Source organism: Prunus dulcis, unplaced genomic scaffold (assembly GCF_902201215.1).
Source record: "Prunus dulcis unplaced genomic scaffold, ALMONDv2, whole genome shotgun sequence".
In the NCBI taxonomy this organism is placed as follows: Eukaryota; Viridiplantae; Streptophyta; class Magnoliopsida; order Rosales; family Rosaceae; genus Prunus; species Prunus dulcis.
Genome location: NW_023010061.1, coordinates 34153 through 53160, shown reverse-complemented (window position 1 = coordinate 53160; position 19008 = coordinate 34153). Strand labels below are relative to the sequence as shown.

General features: G+C 40.0%; 1 protein-coding gene and 1 pseudogene across 2 annotated transcripts; one reads left to right on the top strand and one right to left on the bottom strand.

Annotated features, from left to right (window-relative positions):
- Positions 1 to 6690: 6690 nt before the first annotated feature.
- Positions 6691 to 9264, bottom strand: LOC117612741. The gene is made up of 5 exons (XM_034341406.1): positions 9002 to 9264; positions 8776 to 8854; positions 7407 to 8624; positions 6894 to 7127; positions 6691 to 6791 (listed from the first exon to the last, which is right to left on the bottom strand). The coding sequence occupies exons 3-5, from the start codon at positions 8614 to 8616 to the stop codon at positions 6691 to 6693; spliced, it is 1545 nt and encodes a 514-aa protein (XP_034197297.1). The 5' UTR covers positions 8617 to 8624; positions 8776 to 8854; positions 9002 to 9264.
- Positions 9265 to 10351: 1087 nt separating this feature from the next.
- LOC117612737 lies at positions 10352 to 13448 on the top strand (annotated as a pseudogene). Its single transcript, XR_004583536.1, has one exon. The product of XR_004583536.1 is annotated as a receptor-like protein kinase FERONIA (transcript).
- Positions 13449 to 19008: the final 5560 nt, after the last annotated feature.

The window sequence follows — 19008 nt, the reverse complement described above, 5'->3', positions numbered from 1 at the left end:
TTGCTAAAAGTCAAACTTTTGTACCAATAATAGAATATATTGGCAGGACCCACCCCGAATTCCTCGGAATCTGTGACAGATCCAGTGATATGTCTGACATCAAATTGATGCCAGGCCCACTTACTAACCAAAACCTCTTCTCCAAATCAAAGGAAAAGAGGGTTGAGACTTTCTGCCAAAATTTCAGCAGTCTCCCTTGAAAAATGGAGATTTCCCAAAAATTTTAAACCTGTCAAAACACATTTATAAATCCCATCCAACAGCGTGCACAATGTAGTAACACACAATTTACAGAGCATATCTAAGGAAATTCAATTTATAAACGTAAGTAAAGTTGAACGGAAATAAAAACAATTAAACGTGGCCCTACAGAAGTTCGGGGCTCGGTAGAGCAAGTCTCGGCTCGACCACTCAGTTCAAGTCTAGCTACTGCTTGAGGGCTACAAAACATAAAACGTGTGAGTGGACAAAAACAAAGTTTGGTTATATTTGAAAATAACATACTAACCCCACCATTTGGAAAACAATGCTAAATATATGCAATTGGAACTATTCATACGTAATCAATAGGAAATCCAAGTACACTCACATCCCCAATATAATACAATAACATCCAAGTCAAACCATTTGACTCCAACCAAACCCGTTCTCGAAACATAAGCTTATAAAACGATATATGTAAAGATAGCTTTAATGACAAGACCCGACCCAAATTCCGCTTTAGAATCCGAGCCGGACCTTGTGCATGTCAGACACTTTGCGGATGTCGGGCACGAATGACCTAATTGCCCTTCCCTATAAAGCACGATAAAATAACAAGATTGACTCCTACCGAAAAATCGGCATAGTCTCCCTTGTAATTGGATCAATACCAAAACATTTACACCTGCCAAAAAAGTATATATATATACAACCAACTGCCAGCATACGTATATATACATTCCAACAGTTCAATTCTAATTCTAGGGCAAAATATCAGAGCAACTACTAAGAATTTACAAAGGAGTCAATTCTTTTATAAAACAAAAGTCCTACATCGGAAAGAAAAGCGCGGAAGGTGGAAAACAGCCCGGTGGTGGATCACTGTGCACGCCTACTGCTTGGGGGCGCAAAACATTGAAAGGGTGAGTGGACCCAAAAACAAGTTTAGAAAAATACATAAGAACATACTAACCCCACTGTAAAAACAGTTATACAAACTAAATTATTCTCTTTATTATATTTGTACTGAAATCAATACACTCATATAATTATACATATAAATGCCAATCATACTCATGGTCAACATTAATTTCTTAAAGCATTGAAAACAATTTAAAACTACCACCTAGGTGTACCCCTTATTTCCGTCAATTCCTACTATCCATCAATTCCTCGCATCACCATGGGTGACACGTACTCGCAGGTCTCAGTGACACAAGGTCAGTCCGAGCCGCAACTCGCAGGATTCAGGGGACCGTAGTCAGCCTAATCCGCATTACTCGCTCCACACGAGTTCGGGTACCATAGAACTCGTGGGGCAACTATCAAGCATGCTGACTAAACCGAAGGCAACTAATAAAATCCGAAGGCAACATTTGATCTAAAGGCAACTTATTTACCAAAGGCAACATCTGTATATCTGGGTACCTAAGGTGGTTCTGGAAAATATAAAGTTTCTGAAGAAAATATGTTGAATATCTGAATTTCTGTAAACTCTAAAACCCTGCTGCCATTTATCTGATAATTAGCTAGAATTTCTTTTCCTATATCCTTTAAAGGATGTTTCACTCCGCAGCATGCAAAACAAAATATTTAAAAGCATATAACAGCTTATAAAACACTAATCTTTGAGTAAAACTTATTTCACGATCAAATAATGTAACTGAACTGCTTAAATTCATTTATAAAACAAAGAGTCCACTCACTGATGGTCCGTGCTTGCTGGACCTCTTGAAGGTCCCTCCTGCGGGTCAACTGGTGCCCGGGTGCCTGATTCAATGACCATAATATTCTATTAATACAATACGCAATATGGTATTACTTTAAAAACCCTGACCCCCGGCTCCTAGAAGTACGTGCGTCAGATTAAAGTTGTTCCTATGCCTGTAAAAGCTTTCCTTCCACTTGGAATAGTTTAGTAGTATCTTGGGACTCAAAAAACGCTAAAGTCCCAAAAAGTCAAGCCGGGACCCCGCGGGTCCATGACCTCGCAATTATGATCCGGAAGCCTCTAGAAGTTCCAATATACCTAGGACACATGTCCCGAGGGTTTGTTCTCGATCGGACGGTCGAATTGATCACAATCGTACAATCGCATGATTTCTAAACCCTAGCCCTAGGGTTCTCGATTTCGGAGTATTCAGAACTCCGATTCACAATCCGTCGAATCCTAAACAATCCAGGAATGGTCTAAATTAACATATCTGAAAATGATTACAATCCAACAGCTCAATAGTATTGAACCCGGAAATCGCACAATATGTAAAAATCCGTTCGAGGCTCAAACGGTATCCAAATTAAGATCCGCGAATTCCTACGCGCTCGTGATAACACGAGGATCATTCTAGGATTGAAAGTGAGCTCCACTAAGTTGCCCACGCGCTGGCAGCGCGTGGGTGGCTTGATAAATTTCTGGCGGGCGAAAAATCTCCAAACCGCTGGCCCAAACTCCTATCCTAGGTAAAACACCCTATTTGGAACCACTTTTGTTCTTAGACTTACCCCAAAATCTGGCCGGAAGTGGCCGGAATTTCAAACTCAAAATCGCTGGAACTTTGGATCATGATTTGATCTATCTAGGCTAAAAATCGTTCCACCCCTACCCAACCAGCAGCTAAGTCATGAAAAATAGGTAAAGATTCATACCTTACTCGACTGATTTGGCGGCCGGAGGAGAGAGCTCGAAAACTTGGAAATTTTCTCAAAACTGGCTGGGTTTTGGACGTTTTCCGACGGGATCACGGCGGCAGCTGGCGTCGAGGTGGGCTGAGGCTGACGGCGAAGCTTGGCCGGTCGTTTTGGCTCCGGTCTTACGGCTTGGGGTGGTCGGTGATGGAAGTTATGGGGGTTTGGAGAGCGACAGAAGGGAGGATGTTGGGAGAGGGAGGGAAGAGAGACTGAGGGAGAAGAGAGAGAATGAGGTTTTTAAAATCTGATTTTTCAAATTACCGTTTTGCCCCTCAGAGTATTTTAACCGTCTTTTCTACGTTAAAGCTCCGATTCGAGCCCACTTCGTGTCTACGAACTCGTTTCGTCGTGCTCTACGCAACGGTGTGTGTGGAAGTGTCAAATTCCTTCTCGGTCAAAAAGTCAACTTTTCTTTAATAAATTATTCCAAGGGCAAAATTGTCTTTTCTTCATAATAAATTACTAATTAAATATTAATTAAAGTTTGGGTTATTACATTTAAAATAGTTAAACGTATGTGTATATATGTAAACATATTTAGGGATCTTCACTAATATACCCAAAATAGGAGCTGAAATTATAAAAAAAAACCCCACATGGAAAACACTTCATAAACACACCCAAAATCCATTTATTAAATAACAAATTAGTGTTGAAGTTCCAATAAATTACAGCACTGCCACTATCAAGCCCAACAGAAAAAAAACTCAAAAAACACCCAAAACAAACCCAGCCCAAATTTATAAACAAGCCCAAACATAACTTTCGGCCCAAAAAAAAAAGTAAACCGTAAAAGTAAACCGTAACTTAACTGCCAGCACGCGCGCCTTCATTTAAGCCATCTCTGCAAAACGTCTCTTCACTCTTCGTCTTCATCAAATCGTCTGCAAAACCGAGACTCCATAATCACCACGAAGCTTCATCTACTTTCAAAACGAACACCAGACACTGACCTCCACCCTTCAGAACCAAGACAAAATTTCGCTTCAAAGGTAAGACATTTACTATTGATTATTTGCTATAAAGATCCAGTCTAGGGTAATAACAGTATTTTAAATTCGAATGAAGGACAAAATCTTGAAACTATATAGGATTCACTACTGGAATAAATGCATAGGACCATTATTCTAGTCACTAATCTAGGGTCGATAACCCTGATTGTACACTATGAAATCCTATTTCTAACGCATGTCTGCCACTGTAAATAAAGTTCCAATATAGGGTAATAACACTACTAGTTCTCTTTGAAATCCTATTTCTTGTGCTTTTCTACCACTGTCAAGTTCCAGTATATGGTAATAATACTGATTGTTCCCTAGGAAATCCTATTTCTAACGCATGTCTGCCACTGTAAATAAAGTTCCAATATAGGGTAATAACACTACTAGTTCTCTTTGAAATCCTATTTCTTGTGCTTTTCTACCACTGTCAAGTTCCAGTATATGGTAATAATACTGATTGTTCCCTAGGAAATCCTATTTCTAACGCATGTCTGCTACTGTAAATAAAGTTCCAATATAGGGTAATAACACTACTAGTTCTCTTTGAAATCCTATTTCTTGTGCATTTCTACCACTGTCAAGTTCCAGTATATGGTAATAATACTGATTGTTCCCTAGGAAATCCTATTTCTAACGCATGTCTGCCACCGTAAATAAAGTTCCAATATAGGGTAATAACACTACTAGTTCTCTTTGAAATCCTATTTCTTGTGCTTTTCTACCACTGTCAAGTTCCAGTATAGGGTATTAACATCGATACTTTACTGTCATGTTCCTATTTCTAATGCAGGTATACAAATTAAAAGATGAAGAAAATACAAACCAGAAGAACTTCCAAACCAAAAGGACAACAGTCATCAGCCATAACAAAAACAAACAAGAAGCCAAGCAGATGGGAGGACCCAAATTATGTCCAGATCAAGAGCAACATGCTCTCTTTTGCAACAACAATTGACAACATCAGACAAAGACTTGAACAACGGCACGATGTCTTAACACTGCTATCAAAGACACCTTTTTGGACATTGATAGAAGCATATATCCAGAGAAGGTTAACGAAGGTAGAGTGCATGAAGTCTAACTATGACATTGTGAGACTCATACAAGTTTATGACACGAAGACAAAGAAGTTCAGGTTTGATGATGGTGACAGTGAGATGAAAAGCCAAGATGTGTCTGAAATTTTTGGCTTGCCAAACAGAGGCAAGAAGCTACCAAGCACAACAACCTCAACAAGGCCAAATCTCCATTTTGTAAAGAAGTACTTCTCGGGTTATAAGAAGATAACAAAGACTTCAATTGATAAGTGCTTGAACTTAGCACTTGAAGATGAAACAGAAGAGGGGGCTATGGATACAACAAGATTGATAATCCTACAACTCTTCATGACCAATCTCTTCTGCAACTCTGGTTGTACACTTGCTTGGACATATACAACCACAATAGACACCTTAGAAGAGATGGGGAAATATAATTGGGCTCGAGGAGTTTTGGACTACATGTATTTTGGATTAGAACAAGCAAAGAAGAACAAGAAAGACAAAAAGAAGCAGCCAAGCGTGAGTGGCTGCCTAATCCTAATACCGGTAAGAACACCAATCTCCAAACTGCAAATTCGTAGCATTACTTTAAATGATATGAATTGACACATGATATTGCAATAAAATATTGTCACATGATATTGCAATAAAATATTGTGCAGTATTGGCTGTGTCAAAGATCTAACCTGCTCACTCCAATTCCTGGAAGAGAACAAATGACACCAGCAGCTGTCAAATGGAGTCTTCAAGAACTCAGTGCGAAGCTTCATCATCTAGAGAACAACCAGATAAAGGTACTGTTAATACAATGTCATAGACATACATGCTTAATACCATGTCATAGACATCCTATTTCTTGTGCTTTTCTACCACTGTCAAGTTCCAGTATATGGTAATAATACTGATTGTTCCCTAGGAAATCCTATTTCTAACGCATGTCTGCCACTGTAAATAAAGTTCCAATATAGGGTAATAACACTACTAGTTCTCTTTGAAATCCTATTTCTTGTGCTTTTCTACCACTGTAAGTTCCAGTCATAGAAGTAAACTATGAATACCATGTCACTCTTAATGCTAACTCTACTCAACAAACAGATAAAAAGCACTAAAGCTCAAGAGCCGGATGATGATTCTGAAGAAGAGAATGAAGAGGAGGATGCAGCTGCTGAAGAAGTTAATGAGGAGCATGATGATGCTGCTGAAGAGGTGAATGAAGAGCATGGTGATGTTGATGAAGAAGAAAATGAAGAGGAGGATGCTGAAATGAATGAAGAGCATGATGATGCTGCTGAACATCAAGTCCAGCAACACCACCAGCTACAAGAAGGCCACCAGCAACACCACCAGCAATACCGGAATTCAACGTTATTTGAGGAAATTGTTGGATCTATCCCGGAATACAAGGAGGATGAAATACAGCTTACAAAAGAGTACATGATTGCGATCAACAATGCTGCTGAATATTGGACAAAGAAAGGAGAGCATCAAAAGATCCATGATGCAATAGCATCCTGCATAAAAAAGAATAAATTGATTCAGATGTTGAACAATGAAAAAAAAGAATTAAGGAAGCATCAGCAGCAACTGCAGAAGATGGTTAAGGAAGCAGCATATCACAAGAATGCCATACAACTTGATATGTATGAGGAAAAATCCTACATGACAAAGCTGCAGCTAGAAAATGATCAACTTCTTGCGGAGAAGATTTCCTATTTGGAAATTATTAATGAAAAGGAAGCTGTTATTGCCCTATTGAGGGATCAAAAATTAGCGCAAGAACTGCAGAGTGAAGAAGATAAATTAGAAGAGAAAGAAGGTGAAGCAGAAAAGATAAAATCAAGAAAACCAGATTCCTCATTCCCTGAAGCAGAGACAAGAGCACAAAAGAGAAAAAGCCATACAACAGTCGGTGCATACAACAACTTACAAAAAAGCCATAAAATATGATCCTTGAAAGATGAACCAACAGAATGCGGATACTTCTTTTTCAAGTTCTCTTTCAAATGATATAGACAAAAACCATGGGCAGAAGCAGGAAAAACAGTCCTAACAGCATCGATAATAGCACCATGCCTATCAGAAATGAATGTAAGTTGCCTACCTTCATCCACCAAAACTTCAGATATCCTTTGCAGAAACCACCTCCAATTGTCAGCAGTTTCACCGGATACAATAGCAAAGGCAAAAGGGAATACCTCTACAAAAAACAGAGAAATATATTAGTTAGTTTGAACATTGCAAGAGCTAACAGTGTTACCACATGAAGCAGAGTAAAACTACAATGCATAAAAATACTCAGATGCAGGGTATGAACAGTATAGAAACTGTTCATACCACTCAATGGAAGTCAACAAACAGTATGACAATTGTTCATACCACTAACTGGAAGTCAACAACTACAGCATTTACATTTGCATACCTATACTGTTCATACTACTCAATGGAAGTCAACAACTAAATCATTTACATTACATACCTTTATTCCCATTCTTTGCAGTAGCTCCTAGAAGAGTACCCTTGTACTTGTTTGTAACGAAAGTACCATCAATAAACAGCATAGGCCTACACCATCGAAAACCATCAATGGAGGCCTTATAACATATAAAGATCCGCTGGAAACGAGAACCATCCTCGCCACAGTCAAGCACACAATGAGACCCGACATTGCTGGCCTTCAAAACATCAACATACCAAGGCAGGTGAGCATAAGACAACTCCTCATCACCATGTAAATCCTTAGTAGCCGACTCCTTCCCATACCACGCAACATGATAAGGGACATCCAATCCATAATTTTCTTTCAAATCAGTAATTAGCTCAATAGGCCTTACCAAAGGATTGCTACGAACTTTATCTTTGACAATTGAAGACACCAAACGAGACCCCATTGCCTTATTTCTCTTCTCACGGATCAAACCACTACAACTGTGTACATTATTTAAATTCTTAATATAGAAAAATCCATTTACATTAGACTTAACAGCATGCACATTCCACTCACAGCCATTTGATTCCTTCTTAGCACACACAGCAGTAACACGACGAGGCTCATTCTTCAAATACTTCATCTTAAAACCATTCTCAATCGCGTACTTAGCCAACTTATCACGGAATTCACAAACTCCACCCTCAAACTTCTGACCCTCATGAGTAATATAACCCTCCCAATCAGTAGACAAATATTTACGCCCTCCACAACTACCATATTTGCCTAAATATTCATTTCCAAACTCACTGCTAATACCATCAAAATCCATACTCAAACAAGAAGAAGAAGCAGCACTTGAATCAACAATACTACCAGTTTGACTTGAATCTTTACATGTATCCTCATCTTGTGCAAAACTGTAATTGTTAGGAGCAGACTCCAACAAAAAAGGAGAAGCAATCATGTTCGTATTAACAGTTTGAACATGATTCACTACAGCCTTATCCCTAACAGCAATGTGAATTAATTGATCCTTCATCAGTCCACATACCATAAACATGATTTTCAAATCATCGTCCGATTCCAACAAACAATTGGAGCAATCCATAAAAGAGTACCTCAACTCAAAATGACCTAACTTAAGCTTAAACCTACTACACAACTCGTTGGACAACCAATCAAAAGTAGTAGTTGAAGACAAAATAAGCATTAAAGTTCCAGCACCATAGGTGCACTTCGCCACTCTCGAATCATCCATATATATCTCTACAAAAAAACAACAAACAAAACAAAAATGACTACTAGTAATAACAGTGGATGCCGAGTGCATTAACAGTGAATTATAGTCGACTCAAAAACCAATAGCGCATAAACAGAAAAAACACGAATATACTCAGATTCAACTGAAAAAGCATACCTCAATTAAATCGAATAACACAAATTTTTCACCACAGCTCAAACCAAAACACAAGAGCAAATCCACAATCAAAACGAATCTGAAATCAATCCAAATTATAAACAAAAAGAAACGAAAACCTAATCAGCAACTTAATTAATCGAGCATCAAATCACCAAAAAGCAGACTACAATATAATCGAATACCTCCAAAAACGAATATGAATTCACAAGAAAAAATCGAATACCTCAAAAATCGAAGATCACAGATCTCACCAAGCTCCAATCGAGTCTCATGCAGCGCATATCAATCCAAAAATCACCAAATCAAACAAGAAAGAAAAAGAAATTGAAGCAATAGAACTCCAATCTACGCCATACTAAGCTCAGAAGAATCGAAAAAGAAGATCTGGAACCACATCATACTGAGCTTCGTTCGAAGAGGTGAACGAAACTCGTTTCGTTCAAAGAGATGAACGAAGCTTCCTTCGTTCGAAGAAGTGAACGAAGCTCGCTTGGAATATTCGATCTGTTGAGGCTGCCAAACAGGTTTCTGTTACGAGGTCACCAAATTTCAAGAAATTCCTATCCTAGCTGGCGAGTTTTGGGCATGTTTCAAAATATTCGAACCAAAAGGTCAAAAACGTAATCTAACATAGAAAATAAAATACAAAAATCGACAGCTTTCTACAATTGGGTGTGTTTTGGGTGTGTTTATATGTATTAAATCATGTAGGGTATATTTATAGTTTCATGTCTACAATTGGGTATTTCACTAATTTTGTATATATATAATAACCCGAGCATCAAACAAACACCTACAACTACCATGGTGAAGCAAAAGGTTGAAGGATGTAGCATATCTACATGGTCCCATATCATGTGGTCTGATAAGGTGGTACAAAAAAGATGGTCTCCTCCATAGCTCAACTGAATCAAGCATCATCTTTAAAAAAGAAAATAATAATATTGGCAGCCGTTGAATTTACGTTAACAGAGTCAGACGGCCAAGATTAAAAGAGGAAAGAAAAGCATATGTGATATATCTTTTTCTATTATAGGATCAGCATAACCAAAAGCAAGTCTTTGATGTTTTGTTTTTTTGGTAACGCAAGTCTTTGATGTTGGACCAAACAGAGAAAAGCAAGTCTTTGATCCATATCCTGCTTACGCTCAAGAAATTCAATACAAGCATGCCAACAATAATGCAGCGACAACTAGAAGACTAGCTGATTGAAAATAATAGGATGCTTTTGTCCCCTTGTGGAAGTGTAGGTTTTTAAAACAATTTTAGGCAAATAAGCTTCCATTCGAAAGAAATCAGAGTGATTGTGCTTTTTATTTGTGCTTTTCAGAAAAGAAAACAGAAACAACTTTCTTTTACATTTCCACGCAATTTCTTAGAAAAATATACATCTCAATGATAAAAGGAGACCTCCACTAACACATTTGAAACGACAATCGTAGGCCTACCTACCAGACCCATCAACACATGACAAAGATAGGGTAGCACTGAAACAATAGAAAGCTTATGTCTGAATTATTCTCTCTTGACGAACCTAATTTCTTTAAAAATAAAAAATAAAAAAGCAAAGAAAAAGTTTACACCAAACAGATGGAAAAGAAGCAGCTCTGAACTTTCAGAGAACACCACTTGTGTAGCTTATTCAACATGTGAATACACACTTCTTGATCAGAAGTTTCAAATTCACATTTGAAAATTAAACAGGGCAATCTCTCTGTTATGTTTCAGCAGCTTCCCCATTTCTCACTTGACCATCCTCCTCTTCATCACCTTAATTACCCTCTAATCTTCCTCTCTCTTAGAGATCATCAAGAACCCAATTAGCAGCAAACACCTTTCCAAAACAATAACCATGAAGAAACTCCTTCTCCCTCCTCTGTCTCTTTACCTCCTTCCCCTGTTTCTGCAAATTGCCACCCTACTCTCTGCACCTATCTACACTCCGGTTGAAGACATCACTATCAACTGTGGCTCTTCCGAAACCTTATCCAACATATATGACAAGCGAGATTGGGCTGGAGATATCAATTCAAAATTTTCCCCCTCTGAATTACACCAAGCTAACACCAACACCTCCTCCGAAGTCAGAAAAGCTCCTCCCTCCTCCTCTGCTAGCCAAGTGCCCTACACCACAGCTAGGCTTTCTCTTTCCGAATTTAGTTACACAGTTCCCCTCTCCACCGGACAGAAGTTTATTCGCTTCTACTTCTACCCAGTTTCATATGACCCCGGCTTCGACCGGTCCAAAGCCCTCTTCTCTGTCCAAACAGGTGGCTTTACCCTTCTCCATGATTTCAATGCTTCTGTAACTGCTGATGCTGGTGACACTGAGACGCTAATCAGAGAGTTCTGTTTGAACATTGATGAAGGAACAGAGCTTGACCATCAAGTTCACTCCGAGCAGAGCAATCCCAGATGCTTATGCCTTTATCAATGGGATTGAGATTGTGTCCATGCCTACCAATCTTTACTACACTTCTCCTGAAAACCATATGGGGCTAATTTTGTAGGCAACGAAATCAATTATCTCATCGAAAACATCACGGCGATGGAGACGGTGTACCGAATAAACGTCGGCGGAAGTGCAGACTCTCATTCGACCAAGACACTGGGATGTACCGCAATTGGGACAGTGTGGTAGACGAGGAAAAGTACTTGGATGATTTGAGTTCCAGGTGGAGTGTTCTTCCACAAAACGTTAGCATTAAACCCAACTTTGTGAAAATACCAGAGTACTCTGCTCCAGACGCAGTTTACCAAACTGGCCGGTCCATGGGCAGCAACCACACCAGAAACAAGAGCTACAACCTGACCTGGGAATTTCCCGCAGATCCCAAGTTTCTTTACCTGCTAAGGCTACATTTCTGTGAGTTTGAGCCTGAAATTATGGACACCGGGGACCGGTCGTTTCTAATCTATGTGGAGAACCAACTTGCTGAGCCACAAGCCGACATAATCATGTGGAGTGGTGGAAATGGGAGACCAATCTACAAGGACTACGTTGTGTTCATGAAGGCAGGCCCTGATCATAAGAAAGTTAAGCTCTTTCTTGCACTGCAAGCAAACCCAATAAATTGGATGACTACATACAATGATGCACTCTTGAACGGCCTTGAACTCTTCAAACTCAACGATACAAATGGAAATCTCGCCGGACCAAACCCCGACCCACCTCCACCAAAGCAGATGCAGCCGAAAATCCCTTCAAAACAGTCGAAGAAGAAGTCAACTCCTATGATTCCCATCGTTGCTGGTGCAGTTTCCGCCATACTTGTATTACTCTCTGTCCTTGGATTCTTGGTTTTCAGTCGAAGAAGAAGAGACAAGGATACCGATGATGACCCATTTGTACCTTCCGGTTTGTGTCGTGAGTTTTCATTGTCGGAGATCAAAGCCGCCACCAGAAACTTCAACGAGGGTTCTATTATCGGTGTTGGTGGGTTCGGCCATGTGTACAAAGGGAGCATCGATCAGGGCACCCTTGTTGCGATCAAACGGCTTAAACCCGAGTCGCAACAAGGGGTCCCAGAGTTTAGGGCGGAGATCGATATGCTCTCCCAACTCCGCCACCAACATTTGGTGTCTCTCATCGGGTACTGTAAAGATAGAAGGGAAATGATCTTGGTGTATGAGTACATGGAAAATAAGACTCTTTATGATCATCTAATGAACCCAAAATCCGATCCTAATGCACAACCACTTCCTTGGGAAAAACGGCTCCAGATTTGTATTGGCGCAGCGCGTGGTTTGCACTACCTTCACACTGGTGGTACGGAAGGCACCATCATTCACCGTGATGTAAAAAGCACAAACATTTTATTGGACGAGAAATGGGTGGCCAAAGTTTCGGATTTCGGGTTGTCGAAAATGAGCTCGATGACCATGTCCAAAACCCACATTACCACGGCAGTGAAGGGTAGTTATGGGTATTTGGACCCAGAATACATGCTCCGAAATCAATTGACCGAGAAGTCGGATGTGTACTCATTCGGCGTCGTGTTGTGTGAGGTGCTGTGTGCAAGGCCAGCCTTGATGCGGACAGTGGAGAAGAAGGAAATGAGTTTGGCTATGTGGTTCAAGGCCCGCCATCAGAATGGGGAACTTGATCAAATCATCGATCCAAGCCTGAAGGGTAAAATTGAAGACGAGTGCTTCAAAGTGTTCGTTGAGATTGCGCTGAGTTGTATGCATGAGAATGGGAAACAACGTCCGTCGATGAACAACGTGGTGGAGGGGCTTGTGCAGGCATTAAAACTTCAGCAGAACGGAGATAAGATGGACGAGAATGATGAAACAATGGGTGAAACGAAGGAGGCTGCAATTATGAATAAGAGCGACGGAGGTTTTAGTTCCAGCTGGACAGAGTCGTCGGATTCGAAGAATAGTAGTAGGGTGACCAACACCAGTAGTGACCAAAGTTGTTCGACCACCAACAATTCCATTAAAGGAATGTCTAGGACAGTTTTTTCTGAGATCAAAGATGATGCGTGACGATCATGAGCAGCACTTGTAATAAAATTAAAGAGAACAATATATCTTTCTAAAACTCAGAAGCTTCATTTGGATTGTATGGTATGTTTTAATATTATTGTGAGCTTGTAATTCTAACTCAATTTGTGATTGTTATTTCTTAAAATTCCAAGGCATGTACAAGATGCATGAATTGTTTATTCCGATGAGGATGACCAAATGTATTGGATTTTTATGCATGCCATTGCCAACTGTGGAAGCTCCGATACCCTATTCGCTGTGCAAAAGTTGGGGAATCACATGGTCTTTTAATGCTCTTAATTAAAGTGAGATAGTGGGAGACCTGATGAACTGATAATTGAACTTTTTTCTTTTTCGTAGTATATTATGGGGCCACACCCAAAATCATCACATCATAAAAGTCGAAACCAATTAGGTTTAGTTTTCTTATATTATGACTTCTAAAAACAAATGAATAAAACATTTGTAGTTCAAACAATTTTAGTTCAAAAAATAATAATTGAAGACAAAACAATTAGGGTGGAGTTTTCAGTATAATACAATTATGATGAGAAAAAACTGATTTAATACCTTTAAAATAAAAAATAAAATTCCAAGCAACAACCACCTTCCTCCTTAAACAGCCTCTATACTGCCTGCCAATTGCCGCTGCCCTCATTAAACGGTTCACGTTCTTTTAATTGCGTGTAAAAATGCACAGATGCTAAATGCAAAGGCTTGAGATCCCACTTTACTATAATGGCCTAAATTTGAAGTGATAATGGTAAAATTCTTCCTTAAATTTATCATTGCTTTTGATAATTTATTCCAGAAACCAAGAAATACCAAAATAAGGGCCATCATTACTTTTCTTCTCCCTTCTGTCCATGGTTAATTTCCGCATCTCTTTCTGATTTCTCTGTCGGATTCTTGTGCATATGTTTTTCTTGGTTTCTTCTTCAACAACCCCCCTTCTGTCTCTCTCTCTCTCTCCCAATAATTGTTCGGGACATGGATTGCACCGTAAATTAATTACATTGCATAACATAATCATATATTATATATCGTGTAAAACGAGCCAAGGAAGGGATAGTGGATGGACCAACCCATTGAATAATTTATAAATTAATGTCTGTCAATCGGGAGGGGATGCATGTTTCATTTTAAATTAAACCTTAGATTATAAACTAGCACGTACCAAGTGTCGCTTTTGGCTTTAGCTGTAATATCCAATTCGATTTTGGAAAGCTAGCTTAGCTTAGCTTAGCTTTAGCTTCTTCTTGATAATTGATCGAGGGCAAGTGCTGATGTTGCGGTGCTATTGGTCACTCGGCTTAATCTTCCCATTCTCCTCGTCATTGTCCTACTAATGGTCGCATCAGCCCATAAAGGAGACATTGTCGTACTAATGGTCACTCTAAATTTCTGAGTTTGAAACCCAATTGTTTCTTGGGGCTTTATATTTATGTTCGTTTGAAACCAATTCCCAACCACGGTTTAACCCGCATGGCCAAGTCCCCGTAGACCCAAACCCAATCCATTTTATTCCAACGTGAGACAAACAAACACGCAGAGAAATTTCGACACAAAAATTACAAAATTAAATTTGAATGTAGTATGACTAGCATTTTTGTTAAATGAATAGTGGTGCCTCTTTGTGGTTTTTGATCATGCTAATTGGAGTGAGGGCTGCAGGCTCATGAAGTCCTCCAAATTAAATGAAATTTTGTGTTGTGTTGCTTTGCTATTAGAGCCACAATTGTGTATGGTCTTATTAGAGATGCCTTGATGGTAATGTATAGTTTATTTTTGAGAAAATTTGGTATCGATCCAAATTCCCAATTAAGAGTTTAGTTTAATTCTTGAATTTTGTATTTTTTATCTAAGTTCTCTCACATTTATGTCGCATAGGATTACATTCTTTTTTTAATTTTATGATGTAATTATATTTTTTTGTTTAAAATTATATTTTTTTTATTCCAATTATGCTCCCTTATGGTTTAAATCGGGTAAGATTGATTTGTATCTTAATAATAGCAATTTACAATGTGTGCAATTGAATATAAACGGCAAATACAGCAGACGTATCCCAAGAATCATGCTCTTTTCAATCCAATCTTTGCTGATTTATTGCTTTTTCAATGCAGAGTTGAAATTATTTCAAATTAGGGTTCAATATTATAGATATTACCTGAGCCCGATGGTGAGATGCAATAAAGCGTTTGACATAATTTCACAATTTGTCGTCAGTTTGCAGCACATGCCTTCCAGGTATTTTTATTATTTAGGTTTTTGATACTTTTTGCTTACTGGTTCCTTATGATAAAATGTCCAATGTTCTTTTGGGAATAGTTTGTGATTATGTTTTGCAGGTTGCGTGGTAGTACCTGGACTGTAGATTGTTTGGTATTTTAGTGGTAGTACTTGTAATTTGGGTATCTGTATTTGTACCTTGGTGCGGTGGGTACAGGGTGCGATGTATACCTGATATATAGGTTAGGTGTTGGGGAAGGATACATGTGGTGAAGGTAGTCGCCATTTTACTTTTACGGGCAATGTTTCTGTCAAACTATTTTGTGGCACTCTTAACATTGAAAGAGTAATTTAAAGAAGAGTAAATTTCTGTACACTCCCCTGGATTAGGACTCGGCGTGGCAATGGGTCGTGTCGTGTCGGGTTCGTGTCGTGTCGAGATTTTAAACAGGTCAGAAATGGTCAACTCGAACACGACCCGTTTAATAAATGGGTCAGAAATTGTCAACCCGAACACGACCCGTTTATAAACGGGTTGACACGACCCAACCCATGTAACCCGCCACCTGTTCATTTTTTATTATAACTAAATTAATAATTTTAACAGTTTGATAAAACTTTCCAAATTGAATAGAAAAGTTCAAGTTCAACTCCAAATTAAACAGAAAAGTTCATATCACTTGCAAATAAAACGGGTTAATGGGTTCGATGCGGGTTGACACGACCCGTGACACGACCCGTTAAATAAACGGGTTAGATAGGTATTATAGCGGATTAGCGGGTTGACCCGAAACCCACCCGTTTATTAAACGGGTCAGGACGGGTTGACCCAAAATTGACCTGTTTTTTTATCGTGCGGGTTGAACTCGCTAATTTCTCGTGCGGGTTTCGAGTCGTGTATCGGGTCGTATCTGAAATTGCCACCCCTAACTGTAGCACTGCGGCACTGTAGCGATGACGTCAGCACCAAAACGAGGGCTGGAGCTCGGGCCAACCTTGCCCTTGGGCCAGCCCAGGTTGCTGGGTCCCACCTTGCGCTCGGGCATGGGTTGCGCGCTGGAACACCTTTTTTTTTTTTTCTTTCTCCCTTAGTGTAATAACCCAAAATAAAATATCAAGAAAATAACAAAATATCTAAAAAGTAGGATTAATATCTTCAAGCAAAAAGACGATTTTGCCCTCACATATTTTAATAGAGAAAAAAATGACTTTTTGATCGAGAAGGAATTTGACAATTCCGTTTAAGTCATTACGTAGAGCACGGAGAAACGAGTTCATAGACATGTAGTGGGCCCGAATCGGAGTTGTAACGAAAAAGTTATGGTCAAAAGAGTCTCAGTGGCATAACCGTAAATATTTCGAAGTTGGATCTATAAAAACCCAGCCAGCTTCTCTCTTTGCCCCGCCCTCCCAGAGCTTGCTGGCGCTGCCTCAGAGCACCCCTGGCCACGGGACCGGTGGCGTTGGAACCGGCATCGAGTCTCCTACCTTTTTCGACCGGTCCCTCACCCGCCGGCGATCTGTGCTGGCCGGAAACTGCGAAAGAACGACGGGAACTCATCGAAAATCACCGAAACTTCAAGGCCTCCGATCTCCCTCCTCCGGCCACCATTTCCGTCGACCCAGGTTTGGATCTTGAACCTCTCGAGCTGTTCTATCTGCCTGTTGGGTCGGATTAGATCGATTTGTAGTGTAGCTATCGGAATTTTGAGGTTGAAGTTTCAGTCGATTTTCGGCCTCTGTTTTCGGCCACTTCCAATCACTTTTTGGGGTATGTCCAAGAACAAAAGTGACTTCAAATGGGGTGTTTTACCTAGGATAGGAGTTTGGAGTCTTGGTTCCGAGATTTTTCGACCACCCGAAATCGCTTTGGACACCCGAATCTGCCCTTTCGTGTGGCAGCGCGTGGGCGAGGGTGGTGAAGTGATTCTGGGCAGTTTTGAGATCCTCGTGTCGTCACGAGCGTGTAGGAGATCGCGGATCTCGATTCGGAGTCAGTTTGAGCCTCGAACGGATTTTCCATATCGCGCGATCCTTGGGTGCAGTGTCGTCAAATCTTTGGATCGCATTGAATTTTGGATATGTCGGTCTACATGATTTCAGGATCGTGTAGGATTCGACGGATTGCGAATCGGAGACCTGGATACTCCGAAATCGCGAACCCTAGGGCTAGGGTTTGAATTTAAAGCGATAACGCGATTTTGGTCAATCCGACCGTCCGTTTCGGACCAAATTCGCGGAATATGGTTCTTTCTCTGTAAAGAACCTTCAAAGAAGCCCAGATTGGCCATCGGAGACCGTAGACCCACAGGGTTCCGGATCGGCCGATCTGGCAGCTTATCGCTTAGTGAGGCTTCGGGTCTCTTAAAGCCGTTCTAACCGTCTAAAAAGCTAATGTGGGCATAGGAGTAACTCTAAAACGAGTGCACGTATTTCTAAGAGCCGGGGCAGGGTGTTTAATTTAAATTCTTTTTATTCAGTAATTTATTAATTTATTATTCATGGATAATTAGGCACCAGAAGTCCAGTCGACTCACAGGAGGGACCTTCGAAGGGCCCAGCTAGCTCGGACCACCAGTGAGTGGACTTTCTTTCATAAATGATTTGTTTAAACGAGTTATATAAATGATTTATATAAAGAAGCTTACTTGAATGATTTTTATATTGATTTTATATAAATAAGCTTTTATAAATGAGTTTATCTAAATAAGTTTTATGAACTGTTTTTTTCGAGTATGAGTTGTACTGTTAAATACCTTGATTTACGTGATGCTTAGTTATTGCAGCTCCAGTAATATTAAAAGCAGAGGTTGAGAACTTTATCAGAGAAGATACAATTACGTTTCAGATTTACTGAGATGCAGTGAGTTAGTAGACTTTTCTCAAAATAGTTTATTTTAAAAATCACTGTGTACCCATTTATCTTTGGTGATTACCCAGAGTCGGACCGATGTCTACGGACATCCAGTCTGATTTCAGTTACGTCAGTGCACTTGATTTTACCTCACGAGTTACGGGGACGCTCGGACCGTGAGTGCCAGGATTTGCGGCTCGGCAGACTTGGTGTCCCGGAGACCTGTCAGGATTTGCTGCTCGGCTGACTCTGTGTCCCCGAGACCTGCCAAGATTGCGGATCAGGCTGACTGCGGTCTCCTGCATCCTGCCAGAGCGGCTCGAGTCGACTTGGTGTCATCGAGACCTGCCGGCGGATCAGGCTGATCATAGTCCCCTGATTTCGCCAGTTTGCGGCTCAGGTAGACTGCGTGACGCCCGAGACCTGCCAGGGGAATTGACGGCTGTGACAGGAGTACAAATAGGTGGTAGTTTTCAAAGAATTTTGAGCTTTCCTTTATCTAATTATGACTTTCAGTTATTTTATACCAGTTTCTTTGATATTCGCACATATATATCTTTATATATTTGTTCAGCTATCCGAGTAATATTTGTCAGTATGTCTTTACTAGTAATATACTCGTAATAGTTATACAAGTCTATTTATCAATAATA